We start from the raw sequence: 15992 nt of genomic DNA, 5'->3' as shown, positions 1-15992 counted from the left end.
GCTTTAGACCTGGGTAAATTATTAACCTATGGTGCCTGTAATTCTTTAATTACAAAGTAGGAAAGCAGGTTTAAGGAAAACAAGAAGCCGACATGCCAAATCTAACTTGAACAAATGATGTATTTGGTTCACACAGTGACTAAAAAAATAATTTTCAACTGATTTGTAAACAATTAAAAACCAAGGTATTTCACCTAAAATTCTGGATTTTTGGCTTTTCTAAGTTGAAAAATCTGTTATCACATCGTTCTGTAATAACTGGGGCTGAGTAGTTGCTGCCCCCTTTTGGTGACCAAGAATTGTTCTAGTTTACCACACAATCTCCTGTTGGCCCCGCCAGACATGAGTTCTTAACATCTGAACTAAAAAATCAATAAGAATAATATGAATACATCTTCCCCAGAAACATCTGAAACCATACACAAAGGCTATAATTCTCCAGCCCCATCCATTAGGGCCATGGTGAAAACACAAGAAACTGTTGCAAAACATCTTTTATGAACTCAATGAATATAATGGTTAACAACTATGGACAAAACAAGAGTATCTTCAGGCTAATGGAAATCACATGGAATCTTGAGCCAGAACCATTCAAGAGGCCCTTCCTGAATTTCTGACCCACAGAAACCACCAGAAAGAATGAAATAACTGCTATGGTTTCAAGTCATTTAGTTTTAAGGTCATTTGTAGTATGTCAGAAGATCACCAAAACAGACAATATCTTTATCCAGTTTTATGCCATGGCCTATAATATGCTATGCTGTAATTCCCTGTTTCTTAGCCCAAAACTTTAATAATATCTCTTATACAATAGGATAATGGTTATTAGACTAAGTTTAAGGTGGGAAAATGTTCAAAATTGTAAAAAAGAATTAAGTATACAAAACTATATAAACTAAGATCATGAATACGTAGAAATATGCAATGCATTAAAATAAAAAAAGGAAATATATCAGAATGCTAATAGCATTGTATTAAATAGTGGGATGGAAGAGATTTTTTTTAATGCTCTTTTTCTAATTTCATCATCAAAAACTGCATTTACTATGGAAGGTATTTTACAAACTTTTAATTTTTTTATTTTTTAAGATTTTATTTATTTACTTGAGAGAGAGAGAGAGAGCACAAGCAGGAGGAGCGGCAGGCAGAGGAAGAAAGAGAAGCAGGCTCCTCGCTGAGCAGGGAGCCTAATGCAAGGCTCGATCCAAGGACTCTGAGATCATAACCTGAGCCAAAGGCAGACACTTAACTGAATGAGCCACCCAGGCACCCCACAAACTTTTTATTTTTAAGACAGCTCTTTTTTTTTTCCCAAAAGATTTATAGCTCTTGTATAAAAACAGTATCTCATTTTAAAATCAGTTTTCTATAACAACCAGTTTTACCTGCTTATCTCACAAGCCACTCGTCCTTTCATCTCTATGACATCAGAAGAAGTAGCAAATCCCAACCTCCTTAAAACACGTTTGCGACATTTGAGCTCATCCATTTGTAGGACAGTTCTTGCCTTCTTTAATTCTCGCTTTGCAGATTTAATATCAATTGCAATCTAAGGCATATAAAAGTATAAAGAAAGTTCAATAAAGTAAACAAAGTAAAACAAGATTTATTCATATAATGAAATAAAAAATATTTTTAAAGATTTTATTTATTTGAGAGAATGTGTGCACGAGCGGGGGGAGGGGCAGAGAGAGAGTCTCAAGCAGACTCCACACTAAGTGTGGACCCGAACACAGGGGTCGATCCCATCACCCCAAGACCATGACCTGAGCCAAAATGAAGAGTCAGGTGCTCAACCAACTGAGCCACCCAGGCACCCTAGAAAGTATTTTATAAGGATACCTTATGTAGGATATTACACAAAAGGAATGATATATTTGTAGTAATTAAATACCAGCAAAAATGTTAAATATATGGAAATATATTAAAGCAGGGAGGATATTCAGGAGTTGTTAAAACTTTAAGAAGTTGGGGAACACAGCATGGTTCCTGCTTAAATGAGGAGCAAGGAGGCAGGTTTAGAAAAAGGAGTAAGTTGGATAGCCATTAGCTAGATAAGGTAATCTGCTGGAGGTTGAAAAAGTCAGTGGTAAATTAGGATAGGCTCTCCCAGACAAGATCTGACAATCATGCTTCCAAAGCAGCATTAGATCCAGCTTTTCAACCTTAGGAAATCAGGGGGTAGCTTAGAGAACAGGAAAGATGAGGGTATAGGAGTCTTATCTCTTGGCTACCAGTATTTCCCCCATGATGTCCTGAAAAGTATTTCTTATATTTGCCTTCTAACTGTATCATAAGCTGCCTAAGCTAGAAATGGCTTTAGCCAAGAGAATAGGTCTTTATTCTACACTTTAAAAGGAAAATGTATTTTTAGGTCATCCTCCAGAATGGATGAGTTTTAAAATTCAATTAATCAGTAAATACTACCTACTTTCCAACTGGCACAAGAATATAGTACAACAGCAAGAAAATAATGAATTCCTAAGATTGAGGCTTGAAGTTCAGAAAAACACTGACAAAAAGAAAATTTTAGGGACTCAGAAGTTGAAATTCAAAGACTCTGGAATTTTGCATATGATTTATTAGGCTTCAACTGAGGATCAGAAATGATAAAGACAATGACTGTGGTCAGTAATGGGTATTTACTGACAGCTATGTACCCCATTTCTAGTGCTTTACATTATTTAATTCTTACACCAATTGTGTAAGACAGGTAACTAATACTAAATGTGAATTTTACCAAGATAAAAATCTGAGAGAGATTACTAAGTAAACTGGTCAAGATCAGAGCTAGTGAGTAATAAAGATGGGATTCAAAACCACTCTGTCAACCTTCAGAATCCAGTCTCTTAATGGTTATTTATATTGCTATGATCAAATGTGTTGTCATAATGCTATGAGGAAACAACTCTCTGCTACCTAGCATAATTTATCAGGTGTTTTAGGAAAAAAAGGTGTTTTCTAAGTTTCCTTGATTGAGGATGTCCATATAAGCAGAGCAGAAGACTGCTAAGTACTCAGAGGCATATAAAACTTACTGGTTAGTAGAAGAGAGCCCACTAGTGAATTTTTTTCCTCAATAATTTTTATTTTTTAATTACTTATTTTTTTTAAAGATTTTATTTATTTATTTGACAGAAAGAGACACAGTGAGAGAGGGAACAGAAGCAGGGGGAGTGGGAGAGGAAGAAGCAGGCTTCCCGTGGAGCAGGGAGCCTAATGCGGGGCTCGATCCCAGGACCCTGGGATCATGACCTGAGCCGAAGGCAGATGCTTAAGCGACTGAGCCATCCAGGCGCCCCCTCAATAATTTTTATTAAAATGTATTTTGGATATATTGAGTTAAACGAAAATATTGAAATCAATTTCACCCATTTCTTTTAAAAAGTGAAAGAATTTACAATTACATACGTGGTTTACATTATATTTCTGTTAAATGATGCTGTTTTAGATCTTTTCCTACACATTTTAAAAGAACAGATATATTCATGTCTGTAAAAGCATGGATACACAGTAATAGGAGCTTTTCTCTCACAGAAGTGAGATCAGCTTCCTTTTTTCCTCCCTAATAAATCATCTGTAAATACATGTGTAATACATTTTGCAAAGACTACATGTAAAATGACCTCATTTTTTTAAAGGTTTTTTTAAATTAAAGATATTTATTTATTTGAGAGAGAGAGAGAGAGAGAGAAAGCATGAGTAGGGGGAGGGCCAAGGGGGAGGGAGAAGCAGATTGCCTGCTGAGCAAGGAGACCAATGCGGAGCTTGATCCCAGAACCCTGGGATCATGACCTGAGCTGAAGGCAGACGTTTAACTGACTGAGCCACCCAGGTGCCCCGATCTCATTTTTTTTTTAATGTTCATGTTGATTTCCATGATATGGATATGTATAAGTCATACATCTAATTCCCTACTGATGAAACACTGAGGTTATTTTTATATTCATTTGCTTTTTCAGACAATGCTACAAGAACATGCTTGTACTACCTCACGCTTTGGAGTCTCAATTCCTAGAAGAGGAAAGCCTGGTCAAAAGGTGTGAGTGACAAAAATGGTAACAGTTGAGGGATCAGATTCTTGAAGCCTTCTTAGGCAAGGCTAAATAAGGGACGTGAAATTTATCCTGAAGTCACTAGGAGGCCATAAAAAGACTTGTTTTTTCCCCCTAAGTTGTTAACTGTAGTTTTCGCTCATTATAAAATATTCTCTAAGCACATTACAGACAATTAGGGAGGAAAAAAAAGAAGGAAAAAAACACTACTATAATCTCATTACCCAAATACCACCACTTCAGGATTTCCTTCTCATCTTTTTGGTGTATGTTTTTATTTGTGCTAAATTGTAATTATAGTCCACATTGATATTAGCATTTAATGCACCTGCACAAGCATTTTTCCATGTACTGCTGAGTTTTCATAGCCAGTTTACTTAGTCAGTCCCTTTGCCAGACACCAAGGCCTTTGCAATTATGTCTGAGTAGCTCAGATAATGCCACTCTCTGTGGCTTCATAGTGCCTTCTCTGTGGATGCTTTCTAGTCACCATTCAACCAAGCTCAGGAGTCTGTGTTCTTGTGTTGTGAACTGTTCAGGACGACTCTCTGGTGGCAACACAGGAAGTAAATGGAAGCAGGGAAGGAGCTGATGGAATGGTCTTGCTGAGAGATGAACAGGCCAGGATCCCAAGTGAGGATCTTTGTACCAGTTACTAAAGCTTTTTGGGTCTCCATTTCCTCATCTTGAGAAGCACCTTCCTGGTGGACCAGAGCATGGTGCACTATATGTTCGTTGCCCACATGGCAAAAGGCCCCCTTATGTTAGTTCACAGAAAGCTAAAAGGGTGCTATAAAACCGTGAACTAAACATACTACTCTGTTAAGCCAAGAAGTTTCCACTCACAAGCATGTTCAATAAATAGTAGGTATCTACTTTATAAAGAGATCATTTGGGATATGGGAGAGCACAAGTAAGCTAAAATGAAATACCTGACCCTAAGGAGCTTAAAATAATAATATGTGAAAGGAAGACAAAGGCGGTAAAAGTGGCATGCGATAAAAGCTGAAAAAGCATAATAGCAAGGAGCTGTAAGTTTCAAGGAGAAAGTGACATTTCTAGAGCACAAAAGATTCTAGTTGAAGAGAAGTGGATAATGGAAAGGAATGTGTTCACTTTGAAAAGCTTTTCCTAAATTCATTATTCACAATGGCTCTAAGAATGCTTTTCTGGTTAGAGGGTACAGCTAATTACCCTTAAAAGCTAAACTATTACAACTTCATACCACTAGGAAGGCTATAATCAAAAAGACAGTAACAAGTGTTCATGAGAATATGGAGAAATAAGAATTTTCATAAATCGCTGGTAAGAATGTAAAGTGGTATAGCCACTCTGGAAAAAACCTGGCACTTTCTCAAAGGTTAAACACAGACTTACTGTATGACCCAGCAATTCAACCCAATTCCACCCAAGAGAGATGAAAACATATCCAAACAAAAACTTGTACATCAATGTTGGTAGCAGAATTATTCATAATAGCCAAAAAGTGGAAAAACCCCAAATGTCTATCAACTGATAAAGTGTTAAACAAAACGTGGAATATCCATATAGTGGAATATTTTTCAGCCATAAACAAGAATAAAGTACTAATGCATGCTACAACATGGATGGACCTCGAAGACATTATGCTAAGTGGAGAGAACAGGCACAAAAGGCCACATGTTGCAGGATTTTTTTTTTTATGAAATCTCCAGAATAAGCAAAACCATAGAGGCAGAAAGCAGATTTGTAGTTGCCAGGATCTGGAAGACGGGGGAAATACGAAGTGACTGCTAATTGGTATGAGGTTTCTTTTTGGGGTGATGGAAATGCTCTGGAATTGGACAGTGGTATGGTTGCAGTCATCTGTGAATATGTTACAAACCATTGAATTGTACACTTTAAAAGGGTGAATCTAATGCTACATGAATTATATTACATTAAAAAAACTGTGAAGAAAACCCATCAAATACCAAATTATAATGATTTTTATCTTATCTTGCTGATACGAATTGATGGGTTTCCTTAAAAGATAGGTAGATATTTCCCTGTTTTAGCTGATGAAACCAATAGGAAAGGAAAATAAAAAAACACATATTCATTAATTTAGTGACATACATAGAATTTTATGATAAAAAAATAAGTTTCTGCCATACCTGTGCTTTTTTTTCACAAAGCGTATACACAGTTTCCAAATTCGGATCATTGTGAAGTGGATGAGAATACATTCTATGCTCAAAAGCCTCCACTTTCTGGATAACTTTTTTCAGCCCTTGATCTTGAATGCCCATATCATCAATAGGATCTAATAAAGGAACACCATCAGGAAAACGTTTCTGAACTTCCTAAAACAAAAAATTTAAAATTAATGTTTTCATTTTATAGACAAGATTAGTTAAGACTAAATAAATATTTCCTTCTATGTTTTTCTACGCACAAAGACAGAAACATGCCCTTAAAAATACACTTAAATTGGAGCACAATTTTTCATTGCGTATGTTTTGAAAATTCCTTCTGAATTGCTGTACTATGATTTATTGATACAGGGATGTGTTAAATTAATAATTCTAGTATTTAGAATTCAACAGTTCTGAATGTGGCACAACTTATTGATAAGCACATTATTATATATTTAGGTTGTTGTAACATCTTACTGTTATAAGTAATCCTGTGTTAAACAACCCAAGTGTAAACCGTTTTCAATTTTCTCATGATTTCCTTGGGGCTGATTCCTAGGGGTGCACTACTGAATGGAAAGACATAAATTTTCTAAAGGGTTCCAGATCCCTGTCAATTTTTTTTTTACATGATTTAACTGTTAAATATAATGAGCATGTGAGTTCAGAGAAAGGGCAGCTCACTGTAGGCTGGTATCCCCCTGGGAGACTTTCAGGGTCTTGAATAGGCCTTAAAGGTAAAATACGATTTGGTGAGTTAGGGATTTAAAAAAAAAAAAGGTTATCCACATAAAGATTCTGTAAAGCTGTCAAGAGAATTCTTCAATTCAGGAAGCCTACCTATGGATCACAGCTTATTCCTACTCTAATGAAAGCATCCTGTTTATCTATCTTTGTTTTCTCAAATTCTAGTATAGAGCCTTTGCCACATAGTAAATATTAATCCAAGTATTTATTGACTAAATAAATGACAAAATTCCTTTTTTCTTCCCCTACTGGAAAATAAAATTCTAGAATGTCATAATCTTTCCTACTGAAAGTAAAACTATTTCATTAATTTATTAACTACACTAAAAACTGGTTAAAAATCCTAGCATGTGATTTTATACATAAAATTTTTAATACAGTCTAGTTATTTTCACTCAACAAATAATAAAGCAAAATATATTTTGCATATAATAGCAGCCATGCTTTCCTCTGTGAAATCTCCTTTGGTAACTCACTTTGTTGGTATATTCACAAGGAGTGGACAATCTACACAAAGATTTGTTATTATTTTTTACTAAAAAGAACTGCCACTGATGGCAGTGTTTATACTTTTGAAAGAAAGCAGTACATTTTAAAGCATTTAAGTTGTCTTGCTATAAATCCTATTTATATTCACATAAAATTTATATTTAAATTTATAAAATTAACACATGTACCTGTATTGATTTTAAAACACTCTGTCTATTATCCACTGGTCGAAGGTCTTTAGGAATGTACAGCCTAACACTGCTGATGGCAGACAAGAGGTGCACCAAAACTGGAACAACCTGCCAAGAAAAAGTTAAAGAACACCACAATTAAAACTGCACATTTTCAAACTCTGCCATTTCCTAAATTTAGCGTGAATCCTTAAAATGAAGCTGCATTTACAGTTTGTGACACACCTAATAGTTGATAATAATCACTGTGGAAGCTTGTATCTTATTAGAAGTTATATTCCAAAAGTAAACACTAATTCAACCTCTAAGTAACAGGCAAATAAATGGTACCTAAACATAAGTTATTCCCGCAATAACAGATTTCATTTTCATGTCCTCATTTATTGGCACTTTTTGAATACCTTAAAGTACAAGAGCACTACAAAGGAAGGAAAGACTCCTGGTTTAGCTTTAGATAGCCAAGTAAGTTTCATGTAAGCTCTAGATGAGCCAGAGGAAGGGTGGATGAAAAGAAGTATTTCAACCAGAGGAAATAGTATACTCCGTAAGACATAATAAAGAATCACCTATCTTCAAACTAACTTTCATGCTTTCTCCTGACAAGAATACCCTTCCCTCACCATCAAACATGACATTTTGCTTCCTTTAAGTATGGTTCCTTTAAATTTAGAGGGCATCTGTACACTGAGAAGTTAACACTTTCAAAGGTCCAAATTCATCTATTGGTCTCTCATGGTTACCTTTAGTGTGATCACGACTGAAAAAACAACTGTCACTGGCTTGCTGGTAACAAATACATTCCTAGTGTTTTATTGAACAAAATGGTATAGCAGCTGAGCAGTTTCTAGAGTCACGGCTGCCCGGGTTTGATTTCAGTCTTCTGCTAGTTTTGTGACTTTGAGGAAGTCTCCTCATCTTTTTAATTCATTCTCCCCATTTTAAAAATGGAGATAAAATTATATCTATCTTATTAAACTGTTTTGAGAATTAAATGAAACAATGCATGTAAAATACTTTAAAATAGTGCCTTAACACCTTCAAAAAATGTTCTTGTGTATAATAGCAAATTTAAGTGTCAACAGATCTGTATATACCAAAACTAAAATATTAACACAGATCATACTCAATAACCAAAGAGAAAAGGTATTTGTTAAGTGTTAAGAAATGAAAAAGAGGAATGAAAAAATAGAGAAAGCCATTTGAAGGAGACAATTACAACTTTGAAAATGACCAAAAAAGTAATACAACAAACTATCCATTTTATTTTCTCAATTGTTAATACCTTGCCATATGTGTGTTTTTCTCTTTCCAGATAAGATTTTGGGGTTTTTGGAGGGAGTGTTTTTCTTTCTTTCTGCCTTCCTTGTTCCTCCTCTCATTTTAACCATTTGAAATTAACATGCTGATAACATGTCACTTTACCTTACCAGTAAATACATCAACATGTATCTTCTAAGAACAAGCACATTCTCCTGCACAACCATATTATATCATAAAAATTTAACAATGAAACATTATCATCTACTATACAGTTCATACTCAAATTTCCCCAACTGGTTCCCTAATGTCCTTTATAGCTACTACTAGCGCCACTACCACTTTCAGATCTAGGGTCCAGCCAAGGGTCGTTTATGGCATTTAGCGGTCAGGTCTCTTTAACCTTTTTAAATCCAGAATACTTTTGTTTTTATGGGATTGACATTTTCATATAATTTCAAAGTTAAAAGTTATTAGAACAAAGAGCTCCGGGATACCTTTATTCAGATTCACCAATTATTTACATTTGCCCCATGTGCTTTTAACATTCTCTCTCCACACATACAAACCACATCCACAGTACCAGTATTAAAAGAGGGAAATTTAATGTTGATACAATGATATTATCTACAGTCCGTATTAAAATTTCACCTACTTCTCCAATGTCTTTTATACCACCCTCCTTCTCTCCCACCACTCCATGCATCCAAAGCAGGATGATGAATTAAATTTAGTTGTCCTAATTTTTTTTTAAAGATTTTATTTATTTATTTGACAGAGAGAGACACAGCGAGAGCGAACACAAGCAGGGGGACTGGGAGAGGGAGAAGCAGGCTTCCCGCTGAGCAGGGAGCCCAACATAGGGCTCAATCCCAGGACCCTGGGATCATGACCTGAGCCCAAGGCAGACGCTTAACTACTGAGCCACCCAGGTGCCCCTAGTTGTCATAAATCTTTATTCTACTTTAATCTGGGACAGTTCCTCAGTTTTTCTGTGCTGCTCAGGATACTGATGTTTTTGAATTAGCTAGTTATTTTGTAGAATGCCTCTGAATTTGAGTTTGTCTCGTTATAAGCAATCATCGGATTCAAGGATGCATTTTTGGCAGAGACAATGTTTTTTTGTTCTTCCCGTCCATTGATCAACATTACTGGTGATACTAACTCTTATCACTCAATTCAGGTGGTTATTGCTAGCATTCTCTACTGTAAACTTACTACTTCCCCCTTTACAATTAATAAGAAACTTATGCGGAGATTCATACTTTGTAAATATCCCATTCCTCACTAAACTTTCAACTCACAAGTTTTAGCATCCATGGATTATTCTCGCCTGAGTCCATCTGTGGTAGCTGCCTAACGGTGACTTTTCTAACATATTCATTCTTTCTATATTTTATCTATCTATCTATCTGTCTGTCTATCTATCTATCTACTTACCTATCTACCTACTTACCTAAGTATGGATTTGTGGATGCTTACTTTATTTGATTATAATCCTTTAATATAACTTCTATTCTGAAACTGTCAAATTCGTTTTTAAATAAGACATCATGAGGGCTAAACTGGCTTTTGAACCACCAGTTTGTGACCCATGCAAATCCTAGATGCACTGTTTGAATGGAAAGAGAACACTGAAGTGAATGTACATAATCCAAAATGGCAGAAAAACTCAAAATCATTCACCTGGCTTTAGACAGAAGTATATGCTTTGTGTACTTGAAGTTGAATTCATTTAGCACAAGTATTTGAGAATTTCTTTGAAAACAAAATAAACACCATATAGTGAAGACTTGATTCAGAAGCAAGACAGAAACTGATCAATTTCTAATGCTGTTTCCCATAATAAACACTATCCAAAAATGGTCAACTCTCACATTAATGGCAAGAAAGACACAAAAGTCCTCCAACAAATGTCTCCTTAAGTACAAGGAAAGGAAGATCCTACGACTTAAAGTTTTGTAAATAAGAAGTTAAATGCTTAAAAACCAACTGAACAGTTCTCATAGAATGGTAAATCTCTACATACAGAGATCTAAAACCATAATATTTGCATAGTGTTCATGCAACTTTCTAACCCTAATAACCTTATAAAGTAACTTACAATTCAGGCTCATCATGACACAAGATTGGTTTATATACATCCAAATAATCATGTGGGTAATTACTACAAACCTGTTAGAATACCAATTAACAGGAATAGACCTTTCAAATCTTTTCAAGTTTGCCATAAATCAATTTCCCCTTTTAAAATAAGCAAATGATAAAGTAGATAGATAATAGGAGAAGTCAGTAAGTTTAAGTGAATACATTCTAAATAAGTTTCAGGCAATGTCATTTCTTCAAATCAAGGCTATTAACTAAAATATGATTTTTGAACTTTTCATCCAGAAAAGATATTTTCTGGACCAACTACATTTTAATCATGTGCAGGCAAAGTTATTTGAGCTGATGTGTTTTATTAAATCTTAGATTTTTAAAACCTAAATGTGTGTCTTGATCTAATTTTCTTTCCAGAACTCTGGAAATTAACCAAAAACTTGCAGCAATCTCAGAAGCATTTAAAAAGCTAAATTTGGTATCACACACACTCCAAGTTAAAGGAAAGAAAAGGACTATGGAAATCCCACTTCCTCCTCATATCTCATGCAAAGGAAGTCTGGTTCAAATCTACCCAGGCTACATAATAACTGCAGTTGAGAGATGAAATTTCCTTATAAATTGTCTGTGGAATGATATCCCTGTGTCCAGGATTCCTATTCAAGATATTAATTTATAAAAGCGAACAATACATACCTATTCAACTCTTAAGATATAGATGGTCCTTCTCTTCGTTGTATCTTTATCATTCAACCACAAATAACAGAACTTAAGAGTTCTTTTTAAAAAAGGGACATTTCGAGGTGCCAGGGTGGCTGAGTCTGTTGGGTGTCTAACTCTTGGTTTTGGCTCAGGTCATGATCTCAGGGTCCTGAGATCAAGCACCGTGGCGGGCTCCACACTCAGCAGGGAGTCTGCTTGAGATTCTCCCTCCCTCTGCCCCTCCCCCAATTTTTTTTTTCTCTCTCTCCCAAATAAATACATGAATCTTTAAAAAACAAAAACAAAAAAAAAGGGATGTTTCATGCTCTGTGCATGTTGCTTCCATTGTTGGAAGCAATTCTTGTCTGAAAATATTTCTACAAGTCAGGTGAATTTCTCAATACTTCTTTTATAAAACCTTTACTGATCTCCCCCCTCAAACACACTCTACCCCAGTTAGAGGATGCATTTTTGATATTCCCCAACTAGAGCACAAACTATTCCCCCCATTAAGCTGTAAACCCCTTGAAACCAGAGATGATATGGTATATATACTTCATGCTAACACACCTCCCTTAATTCCCTGAAATAAGCTAAATAAAAAATGTTAAACATCAATTATACCTCAATTTAAAAAATGCTACAGAAGACACAGTTTGTGTAGGATCCAGTGACGTCTACACTGCAGAGGCTATTAAATTGAGACAAATCTGATTATTAAGTACTATAAAGCTTCTTAGTATCTTTAAGTAAAATGGGCACAGCTGCTAGGCTTAATAAAATCTGGGCCTAAAAGCGAGACAGACAACAAACAGGTTTTCCTTAAAATGCTAACTCTAATGAATTAGTCATTAGATAATTTTCTTGGAAGAATCTAAGAGTTCACTGTGAAAGAATGCCACGACTTATCATCAATGTCTGCCATGAGAAAAAGAATGTTGGCATGTGTGCCACATATCTGCCATTCCAAGTTGCAGTAACTTCAAAGGTCCCTTTGAGTACAATGACTATCTGTTAAATTGTGGGAGTTTTACTCTCATTTACAGTTAAGCAGTCAATTGTAAAATAAATATTATGGAAACAAATCATACAAGTTTCAATGGTGCTGGAATTCTACAGAACAAATTTTAAGATTGAGGAATAGAAACCAAACGGTAGCTGGGATTCAGAAGTAAATAATTATACTTTTAATTATTATTTTAAGACATCTAATAATGAACAGTCTCCTTAAATACTGCTAATTCTGAATTTCACTGTCATCTGAACTAATCCAAAGCAGCAGCCTCTGATTCTGCAGTGGCAGATTTTAATTTCGATAAATCAAAGGTTATTATGACATACTGCATCACAATGACGTTTCCTAAAAAATATAGGAATATACCACATACTTAAAACAATGTTTTAAAATAACAAAATTCCAGTATATCAGCTTTCAAATACTTATGTGGCATCTCAGTAGTGAGATTTTTACCTATAATTATTTTGTCTTAATTATTTAAAAAAACGGGGGGGGGGTTGTTCAAGAATACAGGTGTCTCATGTAGCAAACTGAATGTTTTGCATTTAATTGAAAGCATAGGTAAATTGAGGAGCTTGGGAAGATGGCAGAGTAAAAGGGTCCTGAGCTCATCTCCTCCCATGGGCACATCAGGACTATAACTACATACAGAGCAAATCACTCTGAAAAGGGCCCGAAGACCAGCATAAAAGCTTTTCCACAATAAAGATATAGAGAAAAGGCCAACTGAGAAGGGTAGAAGGGCACTGAGAAACATGATTGGGAACCGAACCCCTCAGCAGGGTGACCCCCAAACAGGAGTGTTATCTCAGGCACAGAGTTCCACTGTGAGGAGTCAAAGGATCAAATCCCACATCAGGCACCCCCGCCCTGGGGGCGTGCATCAGGAAGACAAGCCCCCTTATAATGTCTGGCTTTGAAAAACAGGGAAACTTAACTCCAGGAGAATTGGAGGGCTACAGGAACCTTAGAGTTCACTCCTAAAGTGCCAGTGTACTATATCATTCAGGCTGGAACCCAGAAGAGAGGCAGCAGTTTGAAAAGTGTATGAGTTATAAGTGAAGATTTACTAATTTTAGGGTATGTGCCAGAAGGGCTGGAAGTGCAAGAACCTTCTCCAGGTACAAAGTGCCATTTTTCTTTCCCTCCTGTAGCCTACCTGACCTGATGCTTATGGAAGCCAGTTCTGACACTCTCCACTTACCCGGCTAGCACTGTTCAACCTGCTCTGGTGTTCCCCTGTGGATGTGCCCCATCCAACCCACTTGCCCTGGCAGAAGCCCCTCCAAAGTGGCTCATGCCACACCATTCCACCAGGCAGCCTCAGTTACGACCTGCCAACACAACTACTCAGCAGCAGTGGCTGAACTGGCACCCCGCCCACCAGTACGACAACTGGACCTCTGAGCGAGCTGGTCTGGGGCCCGGTCCTGACCACCAGCTCTCCTGCAGCAGTCAGGGCTTAGCTACAACAGAAGGGTAAACAGGACACCTAGGGGACACCCATGGACACCTGATTCTGGCGACCGGGGGTACTGTGCTATAGGGCACCACAAAATGTCTTCCATACAAGGCCACTACATTTAACATCAGAAGACACAGCTGACCTACCTAATAAACAGGAAGAGAGTCAAACAAAATGAGAGACAAAGAAGTATGCTCCAAACGAAAGAACAAGACAAAACATAAGGAAAAGAACCAAACAAAATGGAGATAAGCAATCTATTTGATAAAGAATTATCTAAAGTAATGGTCATAAAGATGTTCACTGGACTTAAGAGTAGGATGGATAAACTAAGGGGCGCCTGGCTGGCTTAGCAGTTAAGAGTGTGTGACTCTTGATCTTGGGGTTGTAGGTTCAAGCCCCACTTTGGATGTAGAGATTACTTAAAAACAAAAGTATTAAAAAAGAAAAAAAGTACAGTGGACAAACTCTGAGAATTTCAATGAAGAGACAGAAAATATAAAATGAACCAATCAGAGCTGAAGAATACAATAACTGAAATGAAAAATACACAACCATCAGGTTAGAGAATGCAGAAGAATGGATCAGTGAGCTGGCAGACAGGGTAGTGGAAACACCCAAGATGAAGAGGGGGGAAAAAAAACCCTTGAAAAATGACAGTAAGTTATGGGACTTCTGGGACAAGATTAAGTGTACTAACATTCACATTATACTGTTCCCAGAGGAGACAAGAGAGAGAAAGCAGCAGAAAACTTATTTGAAGAAATAATAGCTGAAAACGTCCCTAACCTGGGAGAGGAAACAGACATCAGGGTTTAGGAACTACAGAAAGCCACAAACAAGATGACCTCAAGGAGGTCCACGCTAAGACAGACAAAAACTAAAATATCAAAATAATTAAGGATAAAAAAGAGAATTTTAAAAGTGGCCTTGTGAAGAAGACAAAAGCAACTAGCAACATACAAGAGAAACCCCATAAGGCTATCAGATTATTTTTCAGCAGAAACTTTGTAGGCTAGAAGAAAGTGGCATGAAAGGAAAAAAACCAACAACCAAGAATACTACTTCCAGGAAGACCATGATTCAGAATTGAAGGAGAGATAAAGAGTTTCCCAAACAAACAACCCCTCACAACCCTGAGTTCAAGACCTAAGCTGAGACCAAGAGTCAAACACTTAACCAACTTGAGCCAACCAGTCGTCCCAACAATTGTAAATTTATATGCATCCAACACAGGGGCACTTACATATATAAAAGTATTAAGGGACACAATGGGAGAAAGTGACAGTAATACAATAATAGTAGGAAATTTTAACATTTACATCAATAGATAGATCATCTAGAGAGAAAACCAATCAGGAAACAGTTGCTTTGAAAAACACATTAGACGAGCTAGACTAAACATATATATACAAAATGTTCCATTCAAAAATAGCAGAATAACACATAATTTTCAAGTGCACATGGGATATTTTCCAGGACAGATCATATTAGGCCACAAAACAAGTCTCAATAAATTTAAAAAGGCAGAAATCATAGCAAGCATCTTTTCCAACCACAGTAGTATTAAACTAAAATTACAAAGAAAAAACATAAATACAAGGAGACCAAACAACATGTTACAAAACAATTGAGTCAACAAAGAAATCAAAGAGAAAAAAAAATACCTTGAGACAAATCAATATGGAAACACAACAATTCAAAATCTTTGGGATGCAGCTAAAGCAGTACTTAGAGAGGTAAGTTTATAGTGGGATACAGGCCTATCTCGAGAAACAAGAAAAATATCAAACAATCTAACCTTACACCTAA

General features: G+C 36.2%; 1 protein-coding gene across 1 annotated transcript in view; it reads right to left on the bottom strand.

Annotated features, from left to right (window-relative positions):
* The window catches only part of MTREX (Mtr4 exosome RNA helicase), a 114512-nt gene that overhangs the window by 18561 nt on the left and 79959 nt on the right, over positions 1–15992 (bottom strand). Inside the window, exons 20-22 of the mRNA XM_035014428.1 lie at positions 7636–7746; positions 6191–6379; positions 1386–1549 (exon numbers count right to left, since the gene is read on the bottom strand). Of these exons, the coding sequence (XP_034870319.1) occupies positions 1386–1549; positions 6191–6379; positions 7636–7746 (464 nt within the window). The remainder of the gene's footprint in view (positions 1–1385; positions 1550–6190; positions 6380–7635; positions 7747–15992) is intronic.

The sequence above is a fragment of the Mirounga leonina genome, unplaced genomic scaffold (assembly GCF_011800145.1).
Source record: "Mirounga leonina isolate KUSES-001 unplaced genomic scaffold, KU_Mleo_1.0 Mir_168, whole genome shotgun sequence".
NCBI lineage: Eukaryota > Metazoa > Chordata > Mammalia > Carnivora > Phocidae > Mirounga > Mirounga leonina.
The sequence above is the reverse complement of the archived record's forward strand: the minus strand, read 5'-3'. Positions and strand labels throughout refer to the sequence as shown.